Consider the following 17006-nt stretch of genomic DNA (forward strand, 5'->3'; position numbering starts at 1 on the left):
TTATCAATTTAATGGAAGAGCGCCTATTTTTAGTCAAAAAAGGTATTCCCGTTGAATTCCCATATCTCCTTTCCTTTACAAGATTTTCCCCCAAAAGCTAATACGAGTTGTGCCTTTTCCAATCCCTAAAACCGGTGGTGGCTGTGATGCACTGGCTTAGCGACACATCACTTAGCTATTGTTACTTTAGATTATTCTCGTGTCAGTTGCTAATTTCAAGTAAAAAAAAATAATTTAAAAGTAACAGTGCCAAGGCTATAAAATGTGTGGAGCTGAGTAATCGTAGATTATTAATAATTGCGTGAGCAAGGCCCCAATTAACATTCCAAGCAAATCTATTCCTTATACAGGGTGGCCCAACGAAAACTTTGCACCTCGATTTTCAGTATTTAAAATAAAAATGAGTAAAAAGGCTCGAACCCGTTGATTTTTTTTGTATTCTTGTCCCTTCAACTCCAACTCCTGAATGGGGGTGACAGGTACCCTTAAAATTGTTAATTGCGAATGTGTATCGTGCGGTCATGATCCCCAAATTTGAAGTCACTGGCATTATCGTCATTAACATAACAATTTATCAAACTGTGTGGGGAAAAAACTGTTAGTTAATAATAAATTTATCACCATAAAAGCTGGAGACTTCAAAATTAGGATAGGAAAACCCATAAACCTGAGATTATCACTTTTCATGTAGGAGATTTATTGCGTGCCATTGTTATAAGTCAGAATCATAGTTGATTTATCAAAAAATATTTTAACGACTATAACTGGTCAAGTTTCTCAGAAAAATACCGAATGTAATGCATAACTGAAAAGAGAATTTTAGCACGATTTAAAAATGTAAATATTCGATGTTGCGCTCATAAGAAAATTAAAAATTTAACAATTTATTTCCGAAAATAAAGATATATTTTTTTGATATCTGAGTTTTTTCGGAGCTTGGCCTCTATAAAAACAGATTATTAATTTGTCTTAAATTAAGTAACATTTCCATAGTTTGAGCGATTTTGCCTATTAGCGTTTTTGAAATCTCGATATTGTTCATTTTTATCTGGGACAAACTGTATATAAAACAATGCCAAAAAATCCCGGTGTAAAGAATTCTATTTTTTTTAAATCGCGCCATCTAGGTGTAAGTTATCAAACTGAGCATGGCGTGACGGAGGAAATTTGCTTGCGGTTAGCGTCTAGTACTTCGCTTGGTTTATAGCTGGCGCCACCACCTAGAAATGGAAATTAATAAGGTGCGCGCGCTGTTTTTCTCAGGGAAAATTACAAACGAAGACAATCTGATGCACTCTTTTAAGTCTAATGTGTCTTTTAGTTAAGTCTATTCGTAAAAGGAATCGTGTATTTGTAATGATTTTTTTATTATACGAATGCGGATGAATATGGAAAGAAAAAAGGCACGAGTGCTTTTAACCAGGGAAAACGCACGAAAACTCTTTTCTAGTCCAGATCGCATGAATCCCTATTGGTTGAAATTAATCTGAGTTTTCGATGCACGTTTAAGTATTGTTAAAACAAGTAAAGGGTGATTATTTAATGCCCTTCAATGTGTCGTCAAAATATCCGAGACATTTCTAGAATTAGCTCAGTTGTTAGTTAGATGTATGGCTGTAGATTGCTTGGTTCATGGTTATGATCTAAAGCAGTAGGTCGAAGTTTTTATACCACAAACAAAAATTGAGATATCCCAGGTTTAACGATATTTGGCTTCGCAGTACATATAGAATACAGCGTTTGTGGCACTGCTTGACGTTGTCTTCAATTACGTCTTTCACCCTACCATATCAGAACTTCCACTAATCAATACATTTTATCTAAGGAAAAATTTACCAATCGCTAGATTTCCATTTGCTCTACCAGGACAACTTAAAGTCCTGCTGGGTTTTGTAAAATTCTACCCAGTTGGCAACACTGGTCACAACTCGAACAGGACTAGTTTAATTTGTTGAATAAAAATTGTCATATTATTTATTCATCGTATTTTTCGATTTAAATACTGCAAGTAGTCAGTTTCGAGTTTTGACCTTTGAACTCGACGCCGTGTCGTATCCGTACTGCAGAGCGACGTATTGCTGATATGGGAACAGAGTTTTTTAAAGCAAAATTGCCGCACGCACCATCGTTCGTTCGAGGATCAAATTTATCGACAAAAATTTCAAATTTATTATCTTCTAATAACCGAACACTGGGACTTCCTATTAAATTGCAAGTTTTTCAGGAAAAGAAGCTGTTTCGGAGCTTTCAGCTGACATTTTGCCAATCCTTTTACGTATCGTTATACCGAACATTTCATCCGAAAGAGCGAAAAGGCGCATCTTGTTCTAATTCACCTTACTTATCTCCTAACGTCTCGGCGACCGTCGCGGAACTTACTTTATTTGGGAGTATCTGGTGCGCCCAGGAGTTAGGCTAGGTCAAAGCGTTCGAAGGGGCGAGGAAGGCTGCACCGCGCATTCATTGGGAAACATAAATACAAAACTTCTATGGGTAGAATCTATTTATTTTAAATATTAATTATTGATTACATAGTATAGTGTGTGCCTGTCAGGATAAAATATCATGTTATGTACAATGTAATAGTGAAATGTAACGTAAATAGTCGAAAGAAAATAACTTAAGTCATTAAGCGACTTGAATTTACAGTTACCGAATACACCGGTCGATTTTAATCGTCTCTCAATTTACATTAGGATGTTTGTCATTAGTCCAACGAAGATATAACAAGTGATTAGTTGAAAATGTTTTACGTTAAATTAAGAACATTAAACGTATAAAAAAAATGTCTTTTCATGAAACTCGGCTTCGCACAGCATCTTTTACGGACTAATTACAAATCGTGTGGAAGTTGCACCCATTTTCCCCCCCAAACGATTCGACATAAGCGCCGAACGGGCGGGTGCAACTCCCACGCAAATTACGCTATTTTTGTAACAAAATTAATCTAAAACAAAATCTTAAAAATAAATAAGTTTTCTACCTTTAACATAATAAAGAATACTTTATAAGTTTTATGAGCAGTCCTAATTTTCGAATTAAACCTATACCATCACGTGACAAAACAGGTCCATCATCATTACGTAGAAAAACGTGGATGTATAATTCCGCCTTAAGAACAATAACTTATTGTTGTGCCCTAAACAATTTAAAACACAAACCGAAATTAAGTCGACACTCCACAATCAGACTTCGGAGAGACAACAAAACGGTACTCGCCCCCATTGGCGGGTATAAATAATTAAACCGGAAGCACACATTTTTTTAAACAAAAAAATCTTTTTTTTTTTAAACAAAAACAAACCAGGACATTTTCTTTTCGTCTTCTTATTACAGTTATTTAAAGAAATGCTTCCTGCTCAAAAGCGGTTCAAAGTGGAGATCATGGGTCGAACATTGCTGTTCACATAAGAATAACAATAATGAAATTAACAACAGCACAAATGTATATACATCGACAAACAATATTCCTAACTTGGATTGGTCAATGATATAAAAATAATTGTACTACAACTTTACACGAGAGGAATCTATGTAGTTGGAGAGATTCTTAAAAGCATCGTTTCAAGACATAAAATGCCCGAAGAGCATTTAACATTTGGTATATGAAGTACCCTGCGTGGCCGCGGAAGAAAAACGAATACGGCACCCCCCCCCCCCCCAAGTCCTTTTCGGGACGATTCTAGAAAGTCACTGAAAATTGTCGATATTTTTATTTATTTATTTATTTATTTATTTTTAATAAGAGTCGCAGTCGATTTAGGCACCGCCAGAAAGAGGATTTTTTGCAGTCGGTTTGCTCGACCATTGGGTGCTTTGTTGGTAGTTTAACGAATAAATTGCCACAAATTCCATGCTGATCATTCGGCCTCATTTACCCTTAAAATGTCTCACGTCTAAATCTAAGGAAAATGCGCGTTTCAACCGGACCGCGAAACTGGCCGAGACCGAAGACACGTGGGCGATCCATCGGATTCGAGAAATTTCCTCGACGCCCTCGTATTTTCCAAAAAAGATTATCTAACCAGCGACTAATGACGTAATAACTACGTGACGAGGGTTCATTGCAAACGGCAAAAATCGATCTTCCAGCTTGATTTTTTTCTTATCGTTCCACTACACCCCGAGCTGAAAAAAAACAAAAAAATACGGCGAGTGCGCCCTATTCGTTTTTCTGTATCTCCTGCATGCACCGGGATTTCCCACACGAACGTCGGAATTCGCCCACCCGGTACTTGCACCCTGCAATCCAAATTGACGGTTCAAACGCTGTGAAATGTAAATCGAGATCGCAGTTGTTCCATCCAGGGTTCAAACATTTTCTTACAATGTTCTAAAAATGTGCGTATTGAAGGCCCATTTTCACGATGATGGCACTTCCACAAAGGTACTCTTATACGGGGTGTCTCTGAGTGACCTGCACAAAACTCTACCACGCAACCCCGCGGGCGATTTAACCCTAACTTCCCTTAGGACGATTTTCGTGACACAAGGGCTAAAAATTCCTTTTTTTCAATACAGTTCTTATGTGTGTTTTCCTAATGGTCGTATCGAAGTTTTTAAGGTCGGCAAATGGGAACCTGCCGGCATTTTTTTCTACACGTTGTAGAGGGCATCAGCCCTCATTGCAAGTCCGCAACTTTTTTCCGCCCGGTAGAAAATGAGGTCCGAATCAAATTTGAATACGTTGGCGCGTTTTCTGGAAAAAGGGAGCACTCTGTACACTTCTCCGCGGAGCGTTCTTGAGATATTCGGAGCTAAAATTAAAAGGTTTATTTTCCTTTATTCTTAAACCCCCTTTACCTAACATGGTTCCAGGGAATAAAGTGCATCTTAGTCATTCCCCTTTTACAAATCAAACGTTGCTTTCTTGCCGTCGGCAAGGGCATTATCGGCCCTTTATTTGCAAAATTTTGACGTTTTGCATGCGAACACGATTAAACCAGGTTGACTAAGGTTTTCGCTCATCCCTATCCGCACCAATCACAAAAATTTCCCTAACCGAAGCGTTCATCGTAAAATGTAATAAAGCAGCAATTGCACCAACCGATGAAATAAAGGCTGAAGAATTATTGCGAGCAAATGTTGAAAATGGCGCCGTGCTCACGAGTACGTGAATAAACTCGGGGAAGAAAATGAAAATTTCCTCCCCTCGTAATTCACGTGTCGGTCCGTGTAGCAATTTCGACCTCCATAATTCTCCATCGCAGATTGTGTGGTTGTTGTAAACAAGGTCTCCCCCACGAAAGGTAATCCAATGGGGGTTAGATCCGGCGAACGGGCAGGCCACCTGGCCAGAGCTTTAACTACTAATGTCTAATGTATTTCTGAAGCATGTAAATTCTTTTGAATGTTCAACGTAAGATGCGATATCGAACCCAACGAACCCCGGGTACTGTGTTCTGGAGACGTACTAAATAAGCCTCGGAACTTAGGCGTGATCGAAGGATCGCCAAACTAATGATTAAAGTCCCATTATACGTGCCAACACGTTTATTATGAACTCACGTTGGTAATGTACAATCTTTAAAGCATGGGAATTTTCCTCTGAATAAACATGTTCATTGCGTAAAATTTTAACACCTTTTCTTGCACAGCAACACTCATGAGTAACCGAAATATTAGTAACAAACACTTTGTTCATTACTAAATCAACAAAATTCTTAACTATCATAATCACGGGGCAAAAGCTCTTAACAGGTTTCGGCGTTTTCCGTTAGGCGATTTCAGGAATTTGCGGTAGATTTTTTACAAACCACTTAGACACCCTGTATAGAATGTTATGTAGCTTCGTTAACCGGATAGAGAGGGCGGAAATTTTAGATGGTTTTGGCATAGCTCCTACAGGTCTTCTGGTATTTATTGCGGATCTGGAGTTAGTGTTTGCGGTCTGTATAGGTGGATCATCGTTAAAATCTACAGGATGTTAGTTTTCTGAAGTCTTTTTGCACCATGAGCTTGTGTTTATCACGCAACTGACTGTCTTTTCTAAAGCTTGGTTTCCCGAGCAATTTTGAAGCTTTTTTCCCGATCTGCACTGTCTTCGAGTTATTCGCGAAAGTATCCAGAGGCGCACATAATTCTCCCATAAAACGCTAGATATAGCGTTCTTGGGTGGATATCCAGACAGATCAGGAGTTGTAAAAGTCAAAGTGCATAGCAAACACGCTAGTTCTATATATGGTTTGCCGCATATATATCTGGAAATCCACAAGGTTTCTTATGGAAACGTTACGTACAATTCCTGGTTACTTTTGCGAACAACTCGAAAATTACGAAAAACAAGGAAAAACTCCAGAGGGAAGAAATTCTTAATTCATCAGGGAGTCCTAATTTTAGGGAATGAACGGGCAGCGGCGCAGCTCGACTGAGTTCAGAACAACCTAGAAAGACCCTGTGGAAATTGACAAGTCGAATTATGTAATTTGCAGCCACTGGCGTGGCGTCCAAATTCGAACTAATTACGTCAAAAAATGTGGGAACTGAGCGAAATCTGGGATTTTGATGCCCCCCACCTGGCTAATAGACATATTGTTTTATCGTCCATAGGCGCCGAATCCGACTTTAAAGCCATTGAAAACTGGGCCACCCTGTACACCGTCGCACTTAGTTCGTCGCCTTGGTGATGGGCGTTACGACCGTGCGATATCCGCACGTTGTTATTGCGGCGGCGCGGGCGCAGCAGCGACCGCCACCGCGCTGTCCAGAAGACGACGGTCCACGTGACAGTCGTCTTCCACACAAACTATCACCGTGAAAACGAGCCTTAAACGGCAAAACTCAAACGACTGAAACGTTCGGGCTTAAGTCGCATGCAGCTTCGGTTTCTTTATACAGGGCGCGTCGCAGTGGCTGCAAGGGGAAAGTTTCGAATATCTCTCTTTCGGAGGCTTCGCGATTCATTCTCTTCCGATTTGCCCTCGCAACGACTTAACCAGGCGTCCGACAACGAACGATAATTCTAGCTTACCAGATAAATTATCAATGGAAAACGTCTCATCAACGGAGCACCACGACACGCGTAGTACTCCCGCGAGGCGCGGCCTTAGCGGGCCAGTCTTGGAGGAAATGGAAACGTTTTCGGCCTTCCAGGCCGAATGGCGATTCCAAAACCGATTTTCACCGCGGAAGGGAGCAGCGGCGCACTGCTTTCGTTTTCTTTTTTTTATCTTTTTTTTTTTTTTTTCTTTTTTAATTGAAACGTCCACGACGCCACTGGCGAAGTTGAGAGTGTTCATTGCGGATGCGTTCTAAAAGTGCCGCCGCCTTTTACGTGCTTCAGATTGCCGGTACTGCAGTTCGGGACACCCTGTACTGTTCGCATTGAGAATGTTTAGGCACGTGGGAGGGAACGGAGCCCCGTTCGGCTCCCCTGCGTGACGGGTCCAACATACTTACTTATTGAGCAGTGCCATAGATTCCCACGTAAAAAAAATGATAATTCCCAATCACTCTACATCAGCCACACCTAAACGCACTTCTCTTACAGTTCTGGAATTCATGATAACTAACTAGAGATAACTAAGTTTTCAGTAAGTAATAATATGTGCTATGGACAATCTATCTACGATCTCCAAGATAATAGCATGCAGTTTACATAGCATGTAACAAGTTATTTTTGATTTTACAAAACAGACCACATAAACTAAGACAGTTTTCATGTTGTAGAAACCAGTAGTATCGGAAGCGTTTTCTCTGTGTAAGAAGGGACAGTATTGTTATTGGTCTGGCTTGCAATGTTCTTTAATATTATTATACAATAATACTAGATTACAATAGTTGTCTGGAATAACCCAAAAGATGAAATCGTATTGCTCTGTTTTTCCTTTGTCAATACAATCTCACTGCCTAGTCTAAGAGTGTGATTATCCGTTTATTTACATGTTCCTTATCCTAGCCTCTCACTATTACATTCTTTTATCCAACGTTTTCCTTTAATAAAACTCGTACAAACTCTCTAGTTCTAATTAGAATCATTTTAACGGGTAAGGGTATTGCTATTTATTTTGTTTACGAACCGCAATTGCATCTTTCCCTAGTTAAGATTCAATTTATTTAACTGTCGAGAAGTTTTGCTGTTGGCTCTTATTGGCTGCCACCCAGTTCGAGAAAACGTCTCTGAAATTGAAAATTCTTGCATTAGTCCTATCCCAGTCCGCCCCACTTCGGGCACAGTGTTAATATTATCCATTTACATATTATTTGCAGCCCGGCTCGCCACGGACGTTTCTTTGTCTGTTTTACAGGGTGTCCCGAAGGAGAACCGCCCACCCTTTGAGCGTTGGCGAGTCTGATTGCTCCGAGGTGCGCGGCAGATATATCGAACGAGTTCCGTTTCGGCTCTTTCGCTCGCGAGCTAATTCGAACGTGCGCGGGCCAAGGCCTCTCGCCCCCTCTCCCCGGGAGGGCGAGCTGGACAATTAGAACTGCTCGAAAATTGAGCTTATAAACGGCAACTTTTCCTCGGCTCCTGGCACGAAATCGGGCCTCGTTTATCCCGACAATCCTGCCTCGGCCCAAATACCGCCTGAAAACAAACGTCAACGTCTGTCAGAGCATACAGGGGGCAACATGTCTAATTTCCGCGGTCTACTTGCTGCAAATAAAAAGTAAATGGATTATACATTTCAACATGGAGGCTGCGTGCTATTTCTGATGTTCAATATGATGTTTGCAGAGTTTTCCCTGGAAGGACTTGGGGGATGTGTCACGCTAACCTAATGCTACAGTTATGGGCTCTGTGAGGCTTCAGAAAATTGCACTTTTTAGCTTAAAGGTGGGCGTTTCGCGGCCCTGCTGGAATTCAAATTTTAACTAATAATTGCGAAATTCGATATTATTTCGTGCTCTAAGTGTATGGTGCTTTTTAGGGGAAACAAGACATATTCGATTTGGTTCGTTCCAATTCTCGAGAGTGAGAGAGAGAGAGAGAGAGAGAAAGAGAAAGAGAGAGGATACAGCGAGCTTACCGGCAATGACTAACAACACACTCATTACTGCAATATTCGTCTTCCCATTCTGGATTGCTGATGGCCTGATTAGGGCACCCATGCCGTATGCAAGAGTTTTGAGGAGGCATCAAACCGCCCGGCGCCATAGTCTGCTGCTGAGGCTGTTGGGAGGAAGGAGCTGTCGGCGGTCCACCACCCTACGGTAACAGGAGAGGTACGTACATAGGAAGTATTTACTATGAGGATTCAATATAGAGAATGTCCCGTTGAAATGATTACTTTTTAGTCGAAGAGTAAAAGCTTTGTACAGGAGCTTATTTTTCTCTCTCCCACAGCTCTACCCGGCCACATTTACTCGTTAAATAATCAGCCACGTTTCATAGCACCCAGTATCCACTTTGAAATGTACAATTGTAACGGGCGATCGTTAAAAAAAATCACAACAGGCGGTGAACCGCGAACGTAGCGCTTTGATTAAACCATCTGCCATTCCAGATCAAACCACCGACCGACAAAAGATAACAGATGGATTTATTCCAGACGTGCCGTTGGTGCTTCACCACCTACTTGGGGTTTTTCCAACGATCACCCTGTATTACGTGTATTTCCTTAGGAACGAAACTCTACCTGTGATATTGGCGGAGAACTCGAGACCATCGGTGGAGGACTCATATGTTGTTGTGGCTGCTGTTGTTGCTGCATGTGAGGATTGTGAGAAGATACGGGCACTTGTTGATGAGTTTGTTGATGCGGTGATAAGGGTATGTGTTGCTGCTGAGGAACCTGACGGACGGTCGGTCTTAAAAGATCAATATTCCTTTCTAGCCGATAGTTTACCTGTTGCATATAACTACTATGTTGCTGCTGCTGTTGCTGCATATGCTGCTGCATTGCAATATGTCCTCCCATCGGCGAGGACATCATACTAGGGTGAGTTTGTGCCGGCGAACCTCCTCCCATGCCTCCCATCATCGGTGGAGGTTTTTTGTTAATGGGCGACTGCGAGGGTGGAGTGGGAGCACCGGATGATATTGGTGGTGATGGAATGGTACCCTTGAAACATCACATCGTGGGTTAGAAGAGGATGCGAAAATCCTGGGCGCAACTGAGTGTTTTTGTTACGAGGTAATTGTCATGGATGGGGAAATTTTGATTTTCTCTTCGTAGCAAATGAAATGTTAAAGATTCAAATAAAAGTATCAGGAATATCGGAGAGTTCCCTCGGGACACATTTTAAATTACCGTCTCATCTACGGGATAGACGATTTGGGCCCTTTGTCCGACACACTGACCGATACTTATTCCTACTGTTCCTGGAAGAGCCTTTTTGTGGCGTTGTAGCTGACTTCCGACAGTAAAGCATAGTTTGTCTCGATTTACTTTGTACCATGTAAGATTTGGCTCATTCCGATCCATGCAACGACGATGAAAAATTCGGGAAATAAGTTTTACTGAGGTTCTCAGCGCTCGAAATCATGGCTCGCGATCGTACTCACTTGTGGTTGATATCCTCCATATGGCGATCCTGTAGGAGGGCCTGCGGCGTAATTTCCATAATTTCCATACATCGGCCCTCCTTCGCCATCTCCAGCTCCTTTGGATACTAAACTTGCCCTGTACGCTGCCAGGGCCTTAAGATATTCCTTCTTTGCAGCCTCGGTTTTCTTCTTGTAAACCTACACAGAACGAAGCAACTCTATAGCGAATGTCGTAAAATCCACCGGGTCCCTTTATTCGAACCGAAACAATCCAAGATTAATAACAATTTCGTTCTTATTTACATTTTTATGTTCAGAATCCAGAGCGTCCCACATCGACGCCACAATTTTCGAGACTTCACCAAAACTGGCGTTCGGATTTTGTCCTTTGATGGCAGCCTGAGTGTCCCGGAAGAAAAGAGCGTATGCAGATACGGGCCTGAAAAGAAAAAGAATTTTTGGGGGTAAGTACATGTTGGCCTGAGATTATCTAGAATTTTCGATGCGCGAGTTACATTCGGAGGGGGACCCCAAGAACGGGACGATTCTTATTTGCCCCCCGATTTTTAGCGTAGAACGAGCGATTGAGGTTCTCGTAGCTAAAAATTTTTAAATGGAAGAAACCAATTTTGCTCCGTCGTTTTCCAAAATAACGAACAAATCCATCATGATCGCATTGACTTCCCGATTGCTCAATCTTTTTCCTTTCCTACTAAATTGCTTCAGCCACTTTTGCAGCTTTCTACACGGATTTTGGATTATTAATCAGTTTCCCTTTACCGCATTTATTTGCGCACACACTGGGGTTGCCACAACGGGGCAAAATATGCCAATAAATTCTTATAGAAATATTTTTCCACGTCGAATGTCAACTTTATGGACTCGTATAATGTCCCTTTTCCCTTTTTTTCTCAAGTAAAAACAGGGAGAAATGGCTGTTCAAATATTTTAATAGGCCGATTTTATCGCCGAGGGTCGGAAAATCGATGATAGATACGTTTTTTTACGAGGAGATTATTACTACCCCCCGTGTCTTTAAATTCAAGTGTACACTCGTCAATAATCAAGTCATTTGCGAGTAAATCTTAAAATGCGCCATTTAGTCCCTTCCGATGCAGCAAAAATGGTTTTTTCACTAAATTCTACGTCGGAATCTCAAATAGATTTCCAGATCTAAAATTCATGGGAGAACGAACTCAACGTATCACTCGTTACAGAATGTTATTCCGCAATGGGTGGTCGAGCGGACACGCCCACATCCACGTCTCCCTCTCACGGCGTACTGTTGCATCATCACCTCCTTTTCTAACAAACACATCGAAACACCGACCCTGTTCCTTGTGTCTGATAAGGGCGGTCATTTTTCTTTAGCAATTATATCGATTTATGGTTCTAACAGAATTTACCGGAAATGTAAATATTTTATTCCACGAAAATGTGGAATGCCCTTTTTCCTGACGTATGGCTCCTGCTCCCCGAAGGGCAATTTTCGGGCGTTTCAATGATCATGTGTGATTCACAGGTAGGTGAAATTTGAATGTGCCGACGAACGTTTTTAAGCTACAACACGTTGTATTCTGGAGATTTTCTTCGCATTTCTGTGCTGCAAAGTAAACTTTAAACTTTCCGAAAAAGGTCTAGGGATTTCCCGACGACGCCTGGGAAACCTTGGTAGGATTTCCAATTTTTGTTAGTCGTCTAGTTCGGTTCTTGGCCGCATTATCCTAAGACCAGCGAAAATGCTTAAATATTTACGAATCAACTCGAATAAATTTCCAAAGTGCTACTTCGTTGAAAGTGATATATGTAGATGCACGAACGAGTCGAAAGTCATTGTTAGTTGAAGGTTAGTAATTATCAGCCGGTTAAAAACACGTAACCGCTACCTACAGAGAACACACGGAGACTTCGTATCGGCCGTTGCGGGAGTTCCTGGTTGTTACGCGAGTTCTTACCGTGTTTTTCGGAGTCGAATTCGAAACTTCTCCGCAACTTAAAAAACTTGACGACACGCAAATTTTTCGCATTTTTCCCTTCAAATGGGTCCGGAAAGTAAAAAATTCGGAGTTAAATTACTTGTCCGGTATAAGAGCTACACGAAATCTCGCCCGAAACGAACTTTTTTGGGCCCCCAGTGACCCAGGAAGAAACGAAAACGCGCTTAAAACTAAGCTGATTTTCATGTCGAAATTTTCAACTCGGCTCCACGCCCCTCAGATGGGCATCTTAGGGCCGCCGTTAAATACAGCGAGGCTGCTCCCCACGACGCCCTTTTGGATGCCACCAGAGGGGTCGTCCAGGGTCAGACACTCTCCCGTCCGCGCGAACCCAGCAAAAATCGAAACTTTGGCGTTGCCCCTTCACTTTTCTTGCACCAAACCACTCAAGGACACCAGACGTCCGACCTCCGCCCCTGGACCGTTTCTTGAGGAGAACGAATTCAAAATTCTACCCGCCGCCGCCCCGATTTGACTTTGGCGCGCCACTGCGCCGGCCCTCCTTACCGGGTCGACCTCGAGGGGCGCGGTAGAAGGCCCAAGGATTCCTCTCGAAACGGCCTTCAGTCTCAAGTCGTCTGTCAGCGGTCGCGTGTCCTCCGCGGCCCCCCGAATTTCGGACCTACGCAAGGCTGTCTCGCGGCTCGAAGGGGCGGCGACGCATGCACGGCGCGTCCAAGATGACGACGTCCGGTCCGGCGGACGGCAATCCACGCGAACGTTACGGGTCTGAGTCGTTCCGGACGAAGAAGGAAGATCCGTCAATTGGTTCATCGAAGTAAAACGGGCCACGACGTCAAGCGGATTCCTGCCGCATCGCTCAGCGCTCCGTCGCTGAAAAGGCACGCCAAGTGGCGTACGCCGACGAGGGAGCGCAAAAAGGACAACGTCCCGGGACAGGCCTCCGCCGTGGCGGGGCTTTCGAAAGTTAGACGATGACGTAGCTGATAGATGGCAGATCAGCTGGAGCCCGAATTTTCGACCCTTCCGCAACAATGCAGACAGCCCCAGATCATATGACTGTCGGGACCGCAAAACTCATATTTCACGCCCTCGCAAAAGCGTAGGCCTCGCCCGCAGGTCGTCTCATGCAAATTTCCGAACTCCCGCGTTAAACTTCCACTCGATATACTGGGTGGTCATTTAGAGCGGTCTCAGAAGATTGCGGCTAAACAATTTGATATTTTGAATTTCTTTTTTTTGCGTTGTATAGAACTCGACTGTGGGCACGTTCTAAAATTGTTTTCGTTTTATACAGGGCGTTTTAAATAAGTGAAAAGTATCAAAGTTATGTTTTTTTAAATAGAACACCCCGTATTTTATTACTCGAAATAAGAGATAAACATATGACTAATCAAAAATCGTGATTTTTCTACCTTTTCTTAAATCTTATTTTTCGAAGAAAACCTGTACATTTAGGTATAGCAAGGTGTAACGATAATATATATGTATGTACATATATACAGGGTGAGTCGGGAGGATCGTGCCAAACTTCAGGAGCGTGTTGTACATGGAAAATAAATGTAAAAAAGCTCAAATGTTGTCATCCGATTTTCGTTTGTTCACAAGTTATAGCGTAAATAGTTTTTTTTAACTAAGATTCTATTTACCATGAACGTACCTTTGGTATTAGTGATGTTGATACTGCTTGATGTCTATTTTCGAGTTCAATTAAAGTGTTACAAGATGCCAAACATTTATTCAAATTTAGAATATGCAAATACGGTGTTTGTCGCATTGGTCGTGGTGGCCCTATTGGTTGGCCTCCAAGGTCTCCAGACCTGACACCACTAGACTATTGTTTGTGGGGTCGGTTTAAAACTGAAGTGTTCAGAGTAAAAGTGGACGCTCAAGATGCACCAATTCGACGCATTAGAAATGCTGCAGCTGCCATTAAAGAAAGACATGAAACAATCAGGAGCGCAACGAATGCCCTTCGCAGACGAAGCCGAAAATGTTTAGAAGTTAATGGCGATATTTTTGAACATTTACTGTGATGATATCCAAACGTTAATTTGTGGAATTTCTTGCGAAATTTATAATTTCTTTAAATTTTATGTTTTAATTTTATTCACGCTATAACTTGTAAACAAACGAAAATCGGGTAACAACATTTGAGCTTTTTTACATTTATTTTTCACGTACGACACGCTCCTGAAGTCTGGCACGATCCTCTCGACTCACCCTGTATATGTATTTTTTTCTTCGTTTTTTTTTTTTTTTTTTTTTTTTTTTGAGAAAACGCGGCATCCTCCGCTGAAATCTAAATAAATCGACAAAGGTGTGTTGAAATGTTCCGGAAAAAGTTAAATGCAAAAATAACCAAATCAATACGAAACGTAACATCATCGGAACAAAAACTACTTACAAAAGCGAAAATATTATGCAAAGTTTCGGAATACACTGAATTTACAAACGGAATAAACTGCATATAAAGTGTGAATTTTTTAATGGAACGCTCTAAGGCGGAATAAACCCACCGAATGAATGTATAAACTTTTCGAGCAGCGCCAGTACGACCGTTCTTCGGGGTTACTTTCAATTTCTGGGGGGAGCAAAAGAATTTTGTGTCGAATAAACGTACTGAACTGAAACAAAAATGTTTATAACGGAATAAACTGACTATGTATGTAAATACGAGAATAAAAGTCCATAAAATAATGGAAAAACGAATAAAAGTACACTTTAAATATATCGTAAAAGGACCATATTTCTACTTTCAAATCAACATTTTATCCCCAAGTTTTACGACCGACATAAATAAAGATAAATACAGGGCAGCATAAAATTTTAAATATTCGGAATTCTGACACAAGGAAGTTTTATTATCGGCCATGGAGATTAAATTCGGTTGTCTTTATAGATCGCAACTTATAAGCCTACCAGGGCTGGTTTTAAAACGTCAAGAAAAGGAAGATATATAGATGGAAATTTTAACTACCTCCCTCGTCATCATCATTCAAACTCGATCTATACGAAATAATTTTAAAAGCCTTCATCAAGGCTCACAGCATTAATGCCCTTTATTTTCCGATTTCATCCCCTATATGTTTGCCCAGAGTAAATGGAATTTTCCAACAACCATTTTTCTTCCTGTTTCCTTTAAAATCGATCTTTTATTTCGGGCGGTAATGTGTTTGCACCCCCCTCGACCGAGCCTTATCCGGGGTGCTCGTTTAAAAGCTGATATTACGATGGAGAAAATTTCGACTTTGTAGGTGCACTTTTCATCTAACAAAGAATTAATAAACAGATGATTGCTAAGTCGCGCTGCAGGGGCCCGATTTCGTGGGTTTAAGTGGCGAGCTCGCATCGACCATCCAGCTTTCTGCATTTCCTCGAGAAGTGGAAGTAACTCCGGTAATTTAGCAATTTATTGCGTTAACACTTGACTGAAGGCAATAGTTCTTTACGTAACGCGTACGTAATGCAAGGTTTTATGAGACGAATCAGTTTATGGCCGAGCGAGCTTGCGAGCTCGGCCATAAACTGATTCGTCTCATAAGGCCCCATCACCCACGCGTTAAATGCGCTTTACGTCCGATGCCAGTCGGTTTTCCCGCAGCTGAAAGAGACTCACATTAGTCGCCTAGCGTTCAGGCAGTGCCGGCCACAGCTGCTTTACTCGGTACTAGGACTATAAACTGGCCCGCTTTACTGCACCGAGACTATAACGAGTCCGTTTTCGGCGTATCGCGATGCAGCCCTGACGATAAAATCGAACTCAAAGATCTTCGCGCAACGCGAGCGGAACGACGTTTCAAGCTAATTCGGGTCGTTGTCATCGCTGAAATTTGACAGTTAACGATCGTCAAAGTCAAGTGACAGCTTCCAAGGGCCGAATGTCGTCTCTCTTCATCCCCTTACGGTGGAAAGAGAGGTAAACGTAGCAATTTTATCAACCGAATTAGCTTGTAATCGGCACCAAACCAAGGCGGATGTGACGTCGTGTCGGTCGGGAAAACGTCGTGTCAATTTTGCGCCTCCGCGGGAGTACCGAACTCCCGGAACGTTCTACTTACTTCTGAGGTTCGTTAGGATCCCTCTTCTTTTTTTTCTTCTGAACTTTCGGTTTCTTCTGTGCTTTCGCCAACACTGGATCTGTGGGTTCCGGACTGGGCCGCTTCATGGCCGTAATCTGAATAACGATTCGTAGTGATTATTCTCTTACGTCAAACCAAGAGACACTTACCATAGCAGGATGCGGTGTGCTATCGTCACTGTCATCACTGGTGGTGTGTTCCTGGCCTGGAGCAGGGGGGCTGTTGCCCCGCCCTTGGGGGTGCTGGGGCGACGCCCCATACTGCCCCATTGACCCGGGGGGAGGCTGCCCGTGACTCATCATCATCTGCTGATGTTGCTGCTGCTGTTGTTGATGAATCATTAGAAGTTGATTGTTATGCTGTTGCTGAAAATATTGATATCGTCATTATTGATTGGACGGCGGGGAGTTTTCGTTGGTGACAACGATGTTCGATTTCTTTTCGGTATTTACACGCGCGATTAGGTCACTTCCTTAACCAGTGACTTCAACTCAATCTCTCCGATTCACTCTCTTCACACTCGCCCTACTTCCCCAC

General features: G+C 42.2%; 1 protein-coding gene across 6 annotated transcripts in view; it reads right to left on the bottom strand.

Annotated features, from left to right (window-relative positions):
• Nucleotides 1–2485: 2485 nt before the first annotated feature.
• LOC136349475 (TOX high mobility group box family member 4) overlaps nucleotides 2486–17006 on the bottom strand; it is a 114616-nt gene continuing 100095 nt past the window's right edge. For 5 of the 6 annotated variants that reach the window (XM_066301047.1, XM_066301051.1, XM_066301050.1 and 2 more), the window contains exons 5-12: nucleotides 16619–16834; nucleotides 16449–16564; nucleotides 10733–10868; nucleotides 10448–10627; nucleotides 9789–10004; nucleotides 9579–9734; nucleotides 8970–9148; nucleotides 2486–8118 (exon numbers count right to left, since the gene is read on the bottom strand). In XM_066301047.1, the coding sequence (XP_066157144.1) occupies nucleotides 8052–8118; nucleotides 8970–9148; nucleotides 9579–9734; nucleotides 9789–10004; nucleotides 10448–10627; nucleotides 10733–10868; nucleotides 16449–16564; nucleotides 16619–16834 (1266 nt within the window). In that variant the 3' untranslated portion in view covers nucleotides 2486–8051. The remainder of the gene's footprint in view (nucleotides 8119–8969; nucleotides 9149–9578; nucleotides 9735–9788; nucleotides 10005–10447; nucleotides 10628–10732; nucleotides 10869–16448; nucleotides 16565–16618; nucleotides 16835–17006) is intronic. The other variant, XM_066301052.1, reaches the window with a different exon arrangement.

Source organism: Euwallacea fornicatus, chromosome 38 (genome assembly GCF_040115645.1).
Source record: "Euwallacea fornicatus isolate EFF26 chromosome 38, ASM4011564v1, whole genome shotgun sequence".
Classification (NCBI taxonomy): domain Eukaryota; kingdom Metazoa; phylum Arthropoda; class Insecta; order Coleoptera; family Curculionidae; genus Euwallacea; species Euwallacea fornicatus.